Source organism: Tubulanus polymorphus, chromosome 1 (genome assembly GCF_964204645.1).
Source record: "Tubulanus polymorphus chromosome 1, tnTubPoly1.2, whole genome shotgun sequence".
In the NCBI taxonomy this organism is placed as follows: domain Eukaryota; kingdom Metazoa; phylum Nemertea; class Palaeonemertea; order Tubulaniformes; family Tubulanidae; genus Tubulanus; species Tubulanus polymorphus.
Genome location: NC_134025.1, coordinates 7,275,414 through 7,292,420, shown reverse-complemented (window position 1 = coordinate 7,292,420; position 17,007 = coordinate 7,275,414). Strand labels below are relative to the sequence as shown.

At 37.8% G+C, this 17,007-nt stretch overlaps 4 protein-coding genes across 4 annotated transcripts; 1 reads left to right on the top strand and 3 right to left on the bottom strand.

Annotated features, from left to right (window-relative positions):
• The first annotated feature begins 3,168 nt into the window (after nucleotides 1–3,168).
• Nucleotides 3,169–4,283, top strand: LOC141910352 (uncharacterized). The gene is made up of 2 exons (XM_074801090.1): nucleotides 3,169–3,516; nucleotides 3,966–4,283. The coding sequence occupies exons 1-2, from the start codon at nucleotides 3,436–3,438 to the stop codon at nucleotides 4,281–4,283; spliced, it is 399 nt and encodes a 132-aa protein (XP_074657191.1). The 5' UTR covers nucleotides 3,169–3,435.
• LOC141910341 (uncharacterized) lies at nucleotides 4,259–7,183 on the bottom strand. Its single transcript, XM_074801079.1, has 2 exons — nucleotides 6,526–7,183; nucleotides 4,259–4,954 (listed from the first exon to the last, which is right to left on the bottom strand). Exons 1-2 carry the CDS (start codon nucleotides 6,749–6,751, stop codon nucleotides 4,389–4,391), a joined length of 792 nt encoding a protein of 263 aa, XP_074657180.1. The 5' UTR covers nucleotides 6,752–7,183; the 3' UTR covers nucleotides 4,259–4,388.
• A 678-nt stretch (nucleotides 7,184–7,861) lies between these two features.
• Nucleotides 7,862–12,719, bottom strand: LOC141902300 (crooked neck-like protein 1). The gene is made up of 16 exons (XM_074789965.1): nucleotides 12,663–12,719; nucleotides 11,924–12,017; nucleotides 11,697–11,786; nucleotides 11,537–11,599; nucleotides 11,230–11,321; nucleotides 11,024–11,107; nucleotides 10,695–10,936; nucleotides 10,423–10,601; nucleotides 10,147–10,308; nucleotides 9,936–10,064; nucleotides 9,565–9,777; nucleotides 9,310–9,456; nucleotides 9,026–9,220; nucleotides 8,784–8,939; nucleotides 8,561–8,653; nucleotides 7,862–8,325 (listed from the first exon to the last, which is right to left on the bottom strand). The coding sequence occupies exons 2-16, from the start codon at nucleotides 11,990–11,992 to the stop codon at nucleotides 8,146–8,148; spliced, it is 2,094 nt and encodes a 697-aa protein (XP_074646066.1). The 5' UTR covers nucleotides 11,993–12,017; nucleotides 12,663–12,719; the 3' UTR covers nucleotides 7,862–8,145.
• Nucleotides 12,720–12,920: 201 nt separating this feature from the next.
• On the bottom strand, nucleotides 12,921–15,994 carry LOC141914742 (atypical kinase COQ8B, mitochondrial-like). The gene is made up of 5 exons (XM_074806025.1): nucleotides 15,675–15,994; nucleotides 14,263–15,585; nucleotides 14,029–14,136; nucleotides 13,675–13,827; nucleotides 12,921–13,559 (listed from the first exon to the last, which is right to left on the bottom strand). Exons 1-5 carry the CDS (start codon nucleotides 15,864–15,866, stop codon nucleotides 13,269–13,271), a joined length of 2,067 nt encoding a protein of 688 aa, XP_074662126.1. The 5' UTR covers nucleotides 15,867–15,994; the 3' UTR covers nucleotides 12,921–13,268.
• Between the last annotated feature and the right edge of the window lie 1,013 nt (nucleotides 15,995–17,007).

The following is a 17,007-nucleotide window of genomic DNA, read 5'->3' as shown; positions in this document are numbered from 1 at the left end:
CCTAAAAGAAAAAAGAATACATGAATGAGATATCGTAATGACATTATTTTTCAAATTCGAGTTCTTACGGAATTCCAAGACTATAAGTCATCGTGAATATGCTTACCAATCTTCCCTTTCCAAGAATTGCGCGTCGGTTTCTGGTACGTCGTTTAACTTGTACAAAATCGTCTGTATCGGAGTGTCCAGCGCATCCTTCTGATGAATAATATCCCGAAGATCTTGTTGACAAATGTCTGCCTCTTTTACTCGGCGATGAAGCAACGTCTTGATCATCATCATTGTCGTCGTCATCGTAATAATCTTCATCGTCATCTGAATCACCCATTTCCGAGATATGTTGCAGTAAGAGTTTTCCTTTTCCAGACTTTGGTGGCAAAGGCATCGTCGGATCAAGAATTTGCCATCCAGACGTTTGCTTCTGTTGTTGTTCGGAACGTAACTTCATCTGCATTCGGTCAGATTTATCCACATCTGTTGAAACTCCGTTCTCGTCGAAATCAGCCCAGTTTGGCAACGCATCTCTTTTTAACGGTAAGTCAATGATAAGACAGTCGAGGTTGGCGTATCGATCGGCTTTACTTTTGCTGTGATTGCCCCAGATCGAGTTGATCTTTTTGTCGAAGATAAACAAGAAATCCATCGATGTCATTTTGAAGTTGAGAAAGCTAGTCTGAACGTGTGATGCTGGTAATACGATTTGTTGTCTTGGCCCCCTCATGTCGACGTATATATTCATTTGAAGATCAAGTGGGCGGGGCATTAAGTGTAGATGGATTGGGCGGCCAGGGCCGTTTCTTAATGCGATGTAATTACCAATTAGGGCCGTCTGGTCTTCAGACTCCATTCATTCCATGATGACCCTAACGGGATTGGCGCGTGTGTCGCGTGGACAAATTCACCATTACGTAATACTGGCCCATGAGGAAGGAAATTGTTGAACCGAAAGAGAAAAACCTAATTAGTTTGTCACAACGAAAACAGTAATTGAAAAACATGATTTTTCGGGGCGAAATTCATGATAAGGACTGATCTCGATCGCCCTTCTTCATTTACATTCCTGCTTTTTGTCTTTACGGAAAATTGTTAATTCTTCAACATTTTGGTAGGGTATCCTATTCTTTCTGTAGTCGAAACTTTGTACCACCGAATTTTTGTAGCTCCTTCTTCTTTATGACTTTGGTATAGCGGGATTTTAACTTGACACTAACATTGATTTCATCCTTTAAATCAACACCAAAGACGAATCGTGACCAGTTTGATAAGACGACGGTCTCTGTGGAGATTCCGAACCGTCATGACCTTTAAATTTTGATTTCATCCCTTGATAAATAAGTTTTAATTTCTAATCTAAATCTAACTAGTGTTTTCAATCTCATTAACTATTCTCCAGATATGAGTGTGGCTTTTTTCCAGTGACCAGTTTTATAAATTTGTGAATGTCTTTTTGGGTTTCAAAATGTTTTTCTATGCAATAAGGAAGCAATTGCGTATACGAACACCTTTTAGAAAACACATTTTAGACAGATACAATTAACAGGCCAAATATTGTTTTGTCGTCACGTAATTGCATGGGATTCAATTAGACGGCTCGCTCGACCACCGCCCCGTTATTAACCGGGATTTTCAAACAATCTAAATAGATCAATTAGTATGTCCCACGTGATTGATTCTAATCTAATCGGCCACACTTGGGTGTGACTATCATGGTGTGGCGAGACATTTAAATACAATCAGCGGTCGGCAAAATCGTGGGCATCTAAATTGGCATTTCTTTAGGTCACCAATACCCCTTCACCTTTAGGTAATTTCTTGTCTATGTCTTGCTTAAATCACTCTTGAAAACGAACGCAATCTAAACATGACATATTTCTATTTTCCATGCGAAATTTATTTCAGAAAATTTGAAAATTTCATTCATATTCACTTATCATTGGGAGGAGAATTTCCGATATGACATTTCATATTTTAGGATTTGACAAATTAAAGATTTCGACATGGCAATCATTTTCTTGTTGATTCCGGAAACTTGTAGCAAATCGTTTTATTGCAAAGTGGTTTTTGAAGGGGTCTTTTGAAGGATATCCGGCTGTAGAGTATCAAAGTCAATTCAGATGGGAGCAGGTGAACGCCTTCGGTATTTCATAACGAAGTCATTAGAGAATTACGACAACAATAAGTAACTGTTGACCTTCGTAGGCTCCCACTCCCGTGTCAGCAAAGATATTTCATGACATTCTCGTGTTGAGTCAAATAAAACGGATGTTTGTTGAACCAATTCAAAGTGGATGTACTCATACTAATTCAGGGATCATCAAACACGACATGCATGTCTAATGTTAACCATTTTCAAAATGTAATTCTTTAAAATTGAAAGACAAATCATTGACATTAACCTTTTTGATTTATATTTATTCGTCGCGTACAACACATTTATTTAAAAAAAACAACATATAACGCCAAATTATGCAACAAATGATGTTATTTAATAACCTTTTATTGACGAACAGCAATCAATTTCTTTAGCTGTCAGAAAATTAGTCGCCGTAAGCTATTTTCGGGCAAACAATGCTCAGATGAAGTTAAGGAAAGAACAAACGCAAATAAATTCGTGTGTTTACGCCCGTGTCAACTCTCTCAGCTAAAGTTCATTCTTTGAATATGAATTCAAAGATTTTCCTTGCAAAGTAATGTTTATATGCAATATTTATTGTTTTCTTATCATCACCGCCTTCAGTTTTCTAGATTCAATGAATAAAAAATGTGTATCAAATTGTTCGGTTTGGACGACGTTTTAAAAATCACGTAATTACGGGGATAGTATGGTGGCTGATTCGGGACTTTTTCTCGTTTTACCGTGGTAATTTTCGTTTTATTGCGCAATAAAACGACTTTAAGCGTCTGTAAAAAAATTTTCAATTTTTGTAAGTTTTTTACATGGCCCGAATCAGCCGCCACATTCTGACGTGGAGAATATTTTCTATTTTCTTGTGAAATTTCAGGGCAACTTAACATTTTGGGGGAGGTGCGCACCCCTGCACCCTTCCTTGGATCCGCCCAGCGCCTGGTTATCTCGTTTGTTCGTTATCTTAAAATTATAACAGAATACCAGTGTCTGTCCCTGGGAAAGGTGCAGATGTTTCTGAATGCAGGATCGGTTTGATGACGTACGAGGCATATTCGACTTCAGTACCGCTCGGAGACGATGGCATCACACCACCAATATGTCTGCGAGTGAGATAGAGTTCATATTCATCAGGATTATGTTCTGTTGACAGTAATAATTTGTTTGTCACTGAAAGACTGAATCAATATTTGCCAGTTTTGACGTGAACCAGTTACACACACACACAAACGAAGACGCGGTAAACAAACGAATAATTTACCAGCCGAAGTCGAGGTTTCTAATACCCGTCAATACAATTCTACGACGAAATGGGGATATCGCAGCAAATGGAGACTCAAACAGACCAAAAGTGTTCAAAGGGCAGAGAACGCAAAGTTAGCATAAGGAGGGTAAGGTTCATTGGAAAGGGAGATCATAATAAAAGCTGAAAAGTCGGATTTATTTCCACGAATATACGAGTGAATGAATTGTGACAATTCTGAAAATTGGAAACCGGAAAATTGTATACAAATTGAAAACATCAATTACTTGTCTATAGTATTTTATTTTCCATATTTACAAGTATGATATAATGAACTTGGTACATAACATTTTATTTTGATAATTATCAATCACTGAATACATGTCACAGATTGGGGTAAGCTTAGCTAGGTTATCTGTTCTGTCACAATGCTTACTAAAATTATTACTTCGATGCAATCGAAGGAGTTTTATTCCTCCGACGCAATCGAAGGAGTATGACAGAGCAAACAAATACGAATTTACGACGAATTTATCATGTATTTAGGTAATTTAAAATTCATCGTCTCCCTATTAAATTTGGAACGTATATTTACAGAGGAAAATTTCGGCGGTGAATAATATACCAGTGATAGTGGAATACGGTAATCGAGACTTGGAATACGCAGCTATAGGCGCCAGAATATTGGCAGACAAGTGCCTCGTGTCGGCCATTGAGACGTTACAAGATCGTTTGCGACTATTACAGCTTAAGTACGATGACTGCGCCGAGCTGGTCAACAAACGGCGGGAACGTCACAGACGACGAAAAATAAAAGAACGGATAAAAAAGACGTTTATAACGATAACGTGGTTGTTTTGGTTGCTGAGCGCGCTGACAATCTTCGCCAAACTTATCGTCGTAATTTTCGTGTGAGGAAATTTCAAATATATATATATATATACCGCCGGACTAGCATTTGATTAATAACGCCTTATACTGTTCGCGGGTAAATAATGAAATATTCCTTTCAATTAGGCATTATATATCCGATGATTTAGATATATTTCTGTTTAAAAGCCTCTCCCTCGAAAGTCTGCGGCGCATGCGTCTTTTGCGCTTTCGTTTCATACGTTTTTGACGACGAAAGAGATTCTGTTGTTTTTTGTTAGTTGATTTATTTTTGCTGTTTTTCTTGTGGTGTTGCGCGCCGTGATTTTTTCGATGTTGTGACTTTGCTCGATTGGCTTTTGACGGTTTGTCCGCACGGTGATGGTTCTTCTTGTATTCCTTTTTGCGGCCTTTACCGCGCTTTCTTTTCACGGGCATTCGTTGCGACTGCTTTTTCGAAACAGCTACGTCCGCTACGGGGCATTGTCCGGGAGTATCAATCCGTATCTTTTTGTTATGAACACATTCGCTGACAGCTAAATGGCAGGCGGTTTTATAGGTTATTCCGTCCATTCCACAGACGGCTTTCTTACCGCGGGCAATCGCTGCACCTTTAGGGCATGAAAATATACTCGGGCATCGGCATGTAGGCAGACCTTGTATGTTGAGCATGCAAACTTTCCTTTTCGGACACGAAATGCCTTCACATGCATGATCTGGAATTTTAAAAAAAATTTACATTTACACAAGTGAAGAATATAAAACAGATTGTAACCCATAAATGTAATTCTATATCAAATAAAAACGTGGAGCCAGTCAGTTTTGATCATGTGGTCTTGAAAAATAGGATAAACTAAAAGAGGATGTAGGTTTTAGACCGAAGAAGGGTGGTAGGAACCACCTGAAATATTTTTAGTATTTTTAAATAAACCGCCATTCCACAATAACTGCGGGAATTTACATTTATGGGATGATCTAATTCTAATGAGAATACAGCGAACTTAAACCTTATCGACAACCCGTGGGAACTGGTATCATTTTGCGGGATATCGATACAAAAATAGATGAGATTTATATTTTCATTTATACTCAATGCGATGTATCTTTGCGTGAGGGGATATATATGTACGAATTTATCGCTAGTCTGCAGATGCGGGGATTGATGAATTAATATGTATTATGCATGAAATAATTACTTGAGACACGCTCTTATGGAGTACACCACTAAATGCCTAACTATCGGTAATATTTACCGAGCATTCGAGGAATAATCCATCTCGTAATGGAGGATGTAGTCAAACTGATTCGATGCGACAAGTCGATTATTGTATTTCAGGCAATACTATATTTCGCGTGTTATTTGAATACCGACACTAGATACGAGATCATACGAAGTCATCTCTTTTATCAAGATTAGGTTGAAATTGGAATCGACATTTCAATCAAACAAAACTTCCAGCAGGTCCCGGATTATTTTTTTCCAAATGGCGAGTAGATAGATTTTTGGTTAACCCTCCTTCCCATACATATCAAAACGCAAAAGTTCAAATTCAATTTGAAATAATGAAAAAAGGCAAACAAATGAAAAAAGAACTTTTATCAAGATGAACTCGAGAGTATTTTATCGTGAATATAAAAAAAAATCGCTAATTAAGAGTTTTTATCCCTCGGGAAAACTATGCATTTATGCCTAACGCACTTTTTCCATTTGGTTACAATACATATTTCTTGATGGGTGATGTCAGCAACCCATTATCCCGGATTTCTGTCTGCTTTGATCATCAGTTCATCTTCAGTTCTTTTATATCAAGAAATCGATGGCCGTCGTAAGAAGATTTATGACTTTATGTTACGACCTTAGTACCGGGTTGAGAACAAAAGTTGATGTTGTATCTGAATAGAATTTTTTTCTCAGAACGACGACTCCCAAAAATATCGTCTCTGATATATCGTAATGAAAACTGCAGAACAGTCGATCGGCACGTTTCTGGTATTCATTAGCAAACCATTTAGACACGTTTGAAAAAACATTGTGAGTGATCTGAATATATATGTGTGTATATATACTAAGTGATATGACATAGTATAGTTTCTTTAGTTAGAAGGCTTATACATGGTTTTTTATATGTACTTGATATAAGATAAAAGGTTTAAATCATATGTGATACAGTTTCCATCAAGAGTATGACAGTTTTCTGTGTTACAAAAAAAAACACGACGTTAGCTATGTGATAATTAGCTTGATTTGAAGCCTATTTCTATGTTTTAAAAATGTGGGAAATCTTACCTATTTGTTGTTCGGTCGAGGGACATATCAAACAACAGTTGCATGCGTCTTGAATCGGCGACGAGTTCCCAATGCAAGACATCACTTTCGGGCATGATGCTCGGTCACATGGCTGTTCGCATCTTCCGTTTACCGAAACAATCCCTCCAATTGGATTTCTGGCAATTGGCCCAGCAAAAACTGAAGATATTGCGCACAACAGTCCTATCCACAGTATTAACAACATTTCTTCTTTTGAGGACTGACTATCGTACCTCACTTGCAGATATATGAACTGGACAGTGCACGTATTACCACGATTCTCCTCTTATTTATTCCACACTGCGAGATTTCACATTTCCATAACGATAATCGCTCTATTTGGGTCTTTTGCTTGAACGAACGTTGAGTATGTGGTTTTAATTCGATGAATTGAGGCTCACCGAATCTTAAAGCACAAGGCAGCGAACTATAAATCTTTATGTAGTTTCTCTACTCCACGATTCTCACTGACAATGAAAAGGTGTCCCGTGAGTGACGAACCCGAGGCGCTGATTTTACGTGTCACTGGACATCAAAACTCTCTTGCGATATAGTCTTTCGAGAGTTGTGATACGTTGTCGGAATATGTAAATCTAAAACGCCCTCGTATATCCTGTTTTCGAAGATCAAAAATGTGATTCAGTGCGGAAAATAAAAATATGCGACGAGCTCCCTATCATGCAGCAGACACACGCAGAGTGCGATGGATCCGTTACGCGGGAAGCTGCGAGCCGCTCGCAAATTAATACCTCCGACGCGTTGGTAAAATAAAACACCTTAGCTTCATTGTCGACTATCGTCTAACGTTTCAAATTCACAACGGGAATTTCTTCACATTATGAAACGATTAAAAAACGTCTGATGTCTGACTAATAAGAATTACTGTACTTAATGTCTCATAAAATATGGGTTAACTTTTCTTTTTATCCCGGAGCTTCATAAGTATAATATAATGAAAATATGATCAGATCCATTTCGACCTTAGAACGAAATTTCAAGAGGCCAGTGGAAAAATGGCTACTGGTTCTAACTACACGATTGTACGTTTTTGGAATCAGGATTTAGAAAGCAGTGATCTATATGTTAAAGCAGTCAAGTTTCTTCCTTTACAACTATTTCTATTCACCAGAAAATTATGAAATTTCGTCATCACAGGCAGCGCCGCATGATGTCCTCGGTTCAAATAAGAGCTATCCTCGTTTAATCCTCTATGCAACATACACGAACTACTGAATTTTTAATTATGATACAAAAAAAGATCTTTATTTACAATTGTACAGAATGTAATTATTTACAGATCTTTTTAAATGCATGATTCTTAAATTGATAATTTCTTTTTACAATAAGAGGCACAATACATGACACAATATGTTGAAAATTAGCATAATTTAGCGTTGCGCACTCTATTCATTCAAACCAGTATTCTCGGTGCCAAGTGAACTTTGGTTCGCGGCGTGGGTGGTATTTCTGCAAGTTGCATAAAAATCTAAATTTTTTTTGCAAAACTGGGCAGGAATACAGAAACTTTGCACAAAGATTTTTTAGTTAACTTAAAGAATCGACAACAAATTCAAATCTTTCAATCATTTATGTTTCATGTCATGAATTTTCTTTGTCACCCTCCCCACCATCGTCAACATCATCATCCTTATCATTTTCGGCATCTTCTTCTTGTGCCTTTTTCCATTTCTTCGCCATTGCCAACAGTTTCAGATTCGGTTTCGCTGCTTCGTCATCGGGAAATATGTAATCGTAGTATTCCTCCCATCCACTGACAGACTGAAAATAAATACAACATAATCTCATCAATAACCAAGTTTCATAAGCAAACTTTTACAACTGTACAACTACAAACGAGAAAAAAATTTCTAATTGCCTTTTCTCAAAATTGAAGGAGTTTGAAATGAGTTTTGGCCATTTTGCTCAAATTAAAGTAGTTTCATGCACCGATAAAGTATCTTCACAAAGGAGTTTTAAGTAATCAAGTTGTAGGGACCCTGAATAATGTGCTCACCCCATCTTCATTCTCCAACTTTTTACGTCGTTTAACTTTATTAGGCATCAGTTTCTGCACCTTCTCTTGACTATCTTCATCACCGTGTTCATGCTAAAAAGAAAAATGATTGTGATAATAGAAATCCCTACATACATGCCAATTCTTAAAGTAGAAATGGCGCTAAACTTTTCTGGAAACCTATCGCTAGTTATTAGTGAAACTATCAGATTTCATGATTTACCTCAAACTCTTTCCATGCTTCCAGTAACATTAAACGTGATTCCTTATCATCGCTGGTCTTCATTGCCTGTACGGCTTCCCTGTAAATGTCTCGTGATTTCTGGACGCAGTCATCTTCACCGGTGGTCATTTCAAACTGAGCTAAACTCATCCACACCTAAAAAGACATTATTTAGAAGGGTGTTAAGGCAATTAATAAACAAATAGGCACATCCGGGAATATTTCAGTTTCATCATTATTACCTTTATGTGCTGTGTTCTTTTTAATAAACGGCGATACAAACTCCTAATTCGGTCATAGTCTTCTTGTTCAGTCTCGAAATCTACGTAAGCCTTCCACAGCACTTCGGGCATATCGAGTACAGGCTGATTAATCGCTAGTTCAAATATAGCGCGAGCTCGTTCGGCATCACCAAGAATCGTTTCCAATTCAGCAAACTGTAAAACAGAGAGAAACTTTATCACAAACCAGGAAAGATGTACCTTAACAGTGGAATTACAGAGCGCTGTAAGAAGATTGTTCATACCTTCATCCACGTTGTACAATTCTCTGGACCAAATTCGAGAAATTTCTCGTATAAAATACGACATCTGTCAAACTCTCTCAGCTGAATCTCAATATCGATATACCCGCGGAACAGTTTGTTGGTTGGACATTTACCAATAGCAGCTCCCTATACACGAAAAAAAAGAATTGAGTCGAGAAGCTATAGTATATTGAAACAAATGGACGTATATTTCAACTTTGAAACAAAACTGGTAGTTTGTTGAAACTAACTTACAAGTGCTTTTCTGGCTGTGGTTAACTCGTGTTGACGTAGCTCAAATTGAGCGTAGCACAACCAAACCTTCGAGAATGTGAACTTCTTGTGCGGAATCAATTCGAGAGACGCCTTGTAAACTTGTCGAGTACGTTCGGCGTCTTCCATCGTTAGTTCTTCGTAAACAGCGTAGTTTATCCACAAATATATATAACGACGCCAATGCCTTTTTACCTGTCGAGATAGAAAATAATTTTCATCGTTCCATATTCTTCATATTCCAATTCAATGAATCATGTTTTCAATAACTTCTACCAGAAATTTACAACCAGAACTACAATTTCATCACTGGGGAAGTAATTGGTAACCAAACAGCTGTAATCAGGCCTTACCTGAGATGGTGGTACATTAGCAATAGCGCGTTCGAACACTTCTCTCACTTGTTCAGGATCGCCGTCACTCTCCATCAATCGAACATAATCAAACCACGCATCGTAGTTATGAGGATTGGCTTTCACTTCCTAAAAACAGCATGACATAAATGAACCAAGACATTTCATTTTTGAGAAAAATCTTTTTTACAGTTGCCCGATATATTCATACCTCTTCGTATTGAAATTTCCTTTTACTAACAATCACATCTTCGATACCAGCTCTGTCGCCAAACTTCTTCTCGTGAATCGTGTAACACTTGTAGATTTCCTGGCATTTCTCTTTCGGAAGATGTTCCAAAGCGTATTTATAGATAACTCTTGCTCTCTCGTGCTTGAAAAATAAATGAAATAGGCTAGGAAAATGCAATGAAGATCAAGGCGTGATATATATATATATATATATATTTATCAACATAAACCCTTTCTCAAGAGTGCACTTCATTACCTCTTTTTGCATTTCTTCGAATCTAGCGAACGCTATGAAGAGTTTCTCATCCATGTTATCCTCGCCAAAGAATTCAACAGCTCTCTCGTAAATAGACCGTGCGCTGTTATTGTAGTGGTGTTTTTCTTCAAATTTGGCATATTTTATCCAGTTTTTAACTTCCGGATGCACAATGACAAGTAAAAGATAGTGAAGGAAATTACGACACCATAGCTCTAAGCGACCACGAAGCACGCAAACGTTAATATGTAATGATTGAATGAAAAGGATATATCGTTCATAGATATTTCGAGCTCGATCAAGTTCTTTGTATCGCAATTCGAAGTTGATGTACGAATGCCAAGCTTGCTCTTCCGGTTCCCACTCCATCCAACGCTCAAAAACCTGTCGACCCCCGGCGACATTACCGAGCATTTCTTCCATGTACGTGTACTTGTACCAAAACTGATTCGCTCGCGGTAGAATCGTGATAGCTCGATCCCAGACATTTCGAGCATGATTTACCTGTCGGCTTCTGGGAATTGATTGTACCAAAGAAAAATTAATGGCGTATAAGAAAAAAAGTTCAATCTGTCTCATGAAAGTATCAAATGTTACTTACTTCATTTCCATTTCGGCGTATTTCAACCACACCGTGATATTTCTGTGGTCGACATCTAACGCTCTTTCAAAAATTGATCGAGACCTGCAGGATACATTCGACATTATTTAGAGAGATAAATTCATTTTCAGTAACAATGCTGCGACTATTAGCCTATATGAGATGTGAATTAAGTGAATATCAATTAGGCTATAATTCGTTGGTACCTTTGAATTTCTTTTTGACTTTCTTCCCAGTTGGCGTACTTAATCCAGTTTGGCATCACTGACCGATTTTTTCGAATATTATCTTCAAACATCTGAAATATGAGACTTCAGCTTTTAGACATCGGGATATTCTAAAATGTTAGTCTGTTTTAAGCAGATTGCAATGAATGATTGTTAGACAAGTCTTTTCGCATGTCTAACAATAACTTCTAGCTACGGGTGAGAAATATTTATTAGTTTCATCCAGCTAAATGCGGCAATTAATTCTAACATGCCATCTTTCAAGAATTTTGAAGCTTCTGGTTACCTTTCTTTTTCGTAACTTATACGCGGCAAGTTCACCCGGGTCAGAAATCTTTTGTTTCGGTGGCTAAAAGCAGTGAATGAAATTATATCGGATTAATACATTTGGAGTGAATACCCAAAATCGAAAAAATAAACACTGAAGTTTGTATTTTTGAACTTACTGGAGGAACCATTTCCAATTCTCTCTCCTTAGCCTCTCGTAATAACTGTTCTGCTGTAATTTGTACCGAGGCCGGCATCTTGTTCTTAACCTATATGACAAATCAAAAGATTAGTTCTATTACCACGTATAGGTAAAAAGTAATGTCTGCATAAGATCAAAATCTGAGGATTGAAAAAGAAATCTGAATTGAGGTCTTATTTTAGTCTCATTTTAGCATATGCTTACCTTTGCCACTTTAGGCACATTCTTATTCTTTTTCCCCTCCTCCAGTTCCATGATGTCGTTGTCATCCATCTTAGACAATGTAAGCCACACGCTTCTGTAAGCAATAAGACCCGTACAGTTTAATTGAGTTCACTTAATTTTGTCAGCCCATTGATTGAACAACTCATTCAAAATAAACTCCTTAATGTAGGCTCTATAGCCTTTACTTGTTACGATTTGTAGCTGCCCGTCTATTGTAGGCCAACAACAAATGTAGTACTAGTTAGTGTCGAGAGGCTGGGGAGCCTCTCTCTTCTGATGGACTTCTTTGGCATATAAGGTGGTTCTCAATTTGATATATTTAAAAGCCAAAAAAGAATATATGAAACGATGAATGTAACAGTAATTCATGTAGAACAGAACTTCATGTTGGACAGAGGGACTCTCTGCTGTGGTGGTCGACGGTCGTCGTGTGTGTCTGTGACTGTGTGGTGGAAGTTCATTTTACGTCTCTTTACTTGTAAGTCAGACAAACAAGGGAATTCCTCAGTTGTGCTAGATTATCCTAATCTAATTAGTTACCTGAGACCTAATCGTTGGTGGTAAGCTTTTTATAATTGGATGGGCTTATACCATGTGGTTTGTGAAAATATCCGATCGTGAAACTAAACCACAGACAGGTTACTGACTAATCCTAATCTAGACAATTTTCCATGAATATAAAAGTAATGTAAACAATGAATAAACGTGTCTTTCTTACCAATTCGATAAATTTTCGAAAATTCTACGATTCGATTTTATACCGATGCACCACCTGGTGGGTTGTACTAATTAGCAACGAAAAACTAATAACACGCTAATTCGCTTGCGGCCGCCGGGTCGTCAAGCATTACGGTTAATATCGTGACCAACTCGAGGATTAACAATCTTAATTATAGTTAATTGTAGTCCTTCAGATCACGAAATCCACTTGACGAATCATAAATGCAACAAAAACAAGACAAGCATTTTTCTTGCAATCATAATTTATTATTGATTTCACCACAGTCACATCACTGCACATTTTTCATTTAGGCAGTATTGCTCATCAAGGACAATATTATAGGAAACACTCAATACAATATATAACATACTAAATATCAATTGCTGAAATCTTTCTAAAAACCAAATTCGTACTGCCAAGTAATCTTAAATACCGGTACCTGAGGAATCAATAAGATTAAAACTAGCATCATCATAAGCACAATTATCCAAAAATTAATTAACATGAATACAATGTGTTTTTTTGTAGAAGCTTTACCTATAAACTAAGGTTTTTCAAAAATGTCTTTGTATGGAAACTATCAAACTAAGGAAATTAGAATTTTTATTGAGTGCTTTCTAGAGGGCCAAATTTATATCTGTTATAGACTTCATCAAACATTACTTTACAATTCACTTTCGCTGACAGTTTTACGCAAAGTAAAAACGAACCAGACATTTTTCGATGTAATGAATACGTTTCTTCAGGTGGCGCTACTAATCGGTGACGCAGCATGATCGGAATAAGTTTATTAATTCGCGACGCGGTACTTTGAGTACCGAAGTCAAACATTCCATTGTGACTAAACGCCTCACCGAGTATCATAACCGCATCAACATGTGCACTTTCCATTACCTAAAATAAGAAAAGGATACAACTGACCTAATATAAGACCGTAAAGTATACCCTTCTAGGACACACATCCATAGGGCAATGAATCTATGGAAGAACGAAAACCTCAACTACTCACCTTAGATTCATAACCTGTCAGAAAACCCATTTCCTGAGATATTCGTATGACGGCTTCCGTATCATTATCTACAGCGGCTTTAACAACTCGGATGTATAAATCTACGAATGACTTATCAAACTGACGTGTAGCCCCGAAATCCAGCAAAGACAACTGAAAATTAATTCATACTTTATTATATCAATTGAGCAAAAATTATTACAGTCAACATTGCCTAAATCTGAATATGGCAAAATTGGTAGGAGTTCAGCGAAAGTCCAAGTTGAATACGTATTAGTTGAGCAAGATAAACTGTAGTATCAAAACTAACAAGAAATTTCTTCAAGAATCATTTCGTAATCTTTAAAAACTAACCTGGTTAAACTCTTGGTCAAAAAAGAAATTTGACCAGTTTGGATCAGTCTGCATGAACTGGAGGTCGAATAGTTCTTTCAAACACAAACGCAAAATATTCTCAGCGATCTGAAAATTGAATTATGATTCAAAAAATATTTTCACAGAAGTAGATGAAAAAAAAACATCCTGGCAAATGATGATGACAGTCATATTTAGCATTCACGGAAAAAGATATATGTACAACTTAATTACCATGTTTTTAGTATCCTGGTCACTATTTAAAGCCTGATCTATTGGTGCACCGTTCACAAGTTCCGTAGTTAGAATCTGCGCAGATGAGAGATCATCGATCACTTCAGGTACATAAAACACCGGGTCATCCTTCAATGCTTCTCTAAATTTCCTGCCCCATTCAGCTTCTCGAAGGTAATCAACTTCCCAAGCTAATTCCCGACGTGCCACATCCATTGCTCTATCAAGAAACATTCCTTCTGGCAATATATTCCAGACATTGAAAACCGATAGCAGATTGTCAATATCGCTGTTGATACTGTTTGCTACACCGGGATACTGAATTTTCATGGCTACTTCTCGTCCATCGTGTAATGTAGCCCGATGAACTTGTCCGATCGATGCGGCAGCAAATGGTTTACTGTCAAATGACTGGACCTTTTCTCTCCAATCTGGTCCTAGTTCCTTATTCAATGCAGTCTCCATTTGCCATTCTGGCATGAAGTCCGCACTTTGCCTCACTCGTTCAAATATTTTTTGCAGCTGCGGGTTGATGAAAGTATTATCTTGTATACTTAACATCTGTCCTAATTTAAGAGCTGCTCCACGAACACGGCAAAGGGTATTGACAATTCTTTCTGCATTAGCTTCGGTCAGAAATGGGCTCATATCTGACATAATACCCGTTGATTTGAAACCAAAAGTTTTCCTAGTAACCTCAGCAAGAGCGCCAACACCAAGACCGGCAGCAAGACCTCCAAAGGTAGCAAGACGTCCGATTCTAGATGATGGCACTTTTCTTTCCCTGGCCCTTTCACTCAAATTTTGTTTAAGTTTTGGTGCCTTTTTTTGTTTCACATCAGGTTTTGCAATGGGCTCAGTAGAACTAATGGGAATGTCCACTGGCTTGGCTTCCATAATATGTTGTCTCCGTTCAGTGACTACCGGCGGAGTCTCTTTGCTGGCACCAGCTTTTCCATTCTCTTTAAGTTTACTTTCTTTTAGCGATTCTTCTTCAGTTATTTCCTTTAGAGTCGAATCATAGTGAAAGTTATTCACATGATTCAGTTCTAAGTGCGGCGCTTTCAAATTCACACCACGCAATGATGCAGATTTTACCTGCCACTTAGAACCACTTGTCGATCCTGGCGTAACAGACGGACTGGAATCTTGTAATATATAATCCTCGGGAAGACCCAGGTCATATTCGGGATCAAACTCTTCTGAACCGTTTGTTGTTTTGCTGTCTCCACTCCTAACAGTTTTGGACACTTGCTGCTGGAGAAGTTCGAGCAAAGCTTGAGCTTGAGCTGGGAAAACTGTCATTCGATCAATGATTGAATTCTAAAAATATATCAAATCATAAGAATTCTGATTCTATTCAGGAAGATTCATGATTCAAGTACAATCAGATTTTCCGACAGAAAACTTACCTTTGGGCCTTGATTTCCAATTAATGAGTCCGAAAATTTATCTTCAGCTTTGTTCAGACAATCCTGCGCCGCAGTTCGCAGACTCGAATTTCGCCAAATATGTCGCAATTCCTTCTCCTGATGGGTGCATAGTGCTTTTGCAATTGCATTGAATCCACGTAGGATTCCTTGTACATCGCTGAATCGAGACATTTTTTCGAATTGTTGGAAAAAAACTGTCTAGAAATCTGAAACGCGACCGTTTCTTTCCCAGTCTCCGTAGCGTGTTGGTTCCGGTCCACGTGGACCTCCTATTTCTCCTGTTTCTGGATTCTTATCTTCTGGGAATCTCGGAAATGGTGGAATTATCACCGTTGGGTTAATTTTCTCTGCAGAAGTTTCGATATTGTCGTCCAACTTTCCTGATGGGGTTGTAGCCTTTTTCAGTTTGTTTTTCTGTTGTTTATTATCACTGTTCTGCTGTTTGGATGTTTTACTAGTTGAAAAATGACGAAGAACAGCGAATGGATATGGTGTTTGAAGCAGTTTTCTCAGAGACATTACAGACATTGCCATCTCATAACATGATCCTGCAAAAAATTAACACTGTGTGTGATAGACATGACAATATGTTTACCCTCTTGGTACAGCTAGGAAGTCAAGACAATGCTCAGAGAGATGACCTAAAGTGCAGTCTCATCAAGGAAGTAGATAACAAAACGTTTCTATAGTTAGTAGACTACAATAAAATTAAATTTAACAAAGTGAATTGTATTGAGCATGTTGAGAGCCATAATTCTATGAAATATCTATAATAGACTCAGTAAATAAACTCAATATTATTACAAAAGCAACACAACTCTATACCATGAAAGACAAAAAACAAGTTTAATGCTGAATAGCTTAAGGTATACTTACAACGATTTGAAGACTCAATTACTATTTATTATTACATAAAGGTTATATATGGAATGCTCGATGACCTTCCCTGGGAGACCGGAAAGCGCATGTGCATGCGCGTATGTTTATAAACATGAGGTACGAATCCCATTTATTCAGCATCGCACATAGTAAGTAAGGGTGGCTCCGACACAGGTCACCGATCACTATAGTCTATCTCGATGTATTTCCACTATTATGACAGCATTTTAAGATGGGAAAGACTCCTGGTCTAGCCATTGAGTCTTCGTTTTAGAGTCCATGTCTGGCGGATTGACTGACTGTGAAAAGGAAATGAAACGGCCCTGCGGCCGCATTGCCCTCCTGGGAATCAGTCATTGAATGATCTGTGTGACTGGAACTACGAAAATCGACCTTGATGAAATTTCTCAGTTTCTTTATACCTATGTCCCAT

What these genes read in the sequence shown, in the direction of transcription:
- LOC141910352 (XM_074801090.1), top strand. Translation starts at nt 3,436, where the DNA reads ATGGGGATATCGCAGCAAATGGAGACTCAAACAGACCAAAAGTGTTCA. An exon ending in GCAAAGTTAGCATAAGGAGG is followed by an intron (nt 3,517 to 3,965) that starts GTAAGGTTCATT and finishes GTATATTTACAG; the next exon opens with AGGAAAATTTCGGCGGTGAA.
- LOC141910341 (XM_074801079.1), bottom strand. Translation starts at nt 6,751, where the DNA reads ATGTTGTTAATACTGTGGATAGGACTGTTGTGCGCAATATCTTCAGTT. An exon ending in CTCGACCGAACAACAAATAG is followed by an intron (nt 4,955 to 6,525) that starts GTAAGATTTCCC and finishes TTAAAATTCCAG; the next exon opens with ATCATGCATGTGAAGGCATT.
- LOC141902300 (XM_074789965.1), bottom strand. Translation starts at nt 11,992, where the DNA reads ATGGATGACAACGACATCATGGAACTGGAGGAGGGGAAAAAGAATAAG. An exon ending in GGAAATTTCAATACGAAGAG is followed by an intron (nt 10,065 to 10,146) that starts GTATGAATATAT and finishes TGCTGTTTTTAG; the next exon opens with GAAGTGAAAGCCAATCCTCA. An exon ending in AGTTGGAGAATGAAGATGGG is followed by an intron (nt 8,326 to 8,560) that starts GTGAGCACATTA and finishes ATTTATTTTCAG; the next exon opens with TCTGTCAGTGGATGGGAGGA.
- LOC141914742 (XM_074806025.1), bottom strand. Translation starts at nt 15,866, where the DNA reads ATGTCTCGATTCAGCGATGTACAAGGAATCCTACGTGGATTCAATGCA. An exon ending in ACCAGGATACTAAAAACATG is followed by an intron (nt 14,137 to 14,262) that starts GTAATTAAGTTG and finishes TTCAATTTTCAG; the next exon opens with ATCGCTGAGAATATTTTGCG. An exon ending in TTGACCAAGAGTTTAACCAG is followed by an intron (nt 13,828 to 14,028) that starts GTTAGTTTTTAA and finishes ATTAATTTTCAG; the next exon opens with TTGTCTTTGCTGGATTTCGG.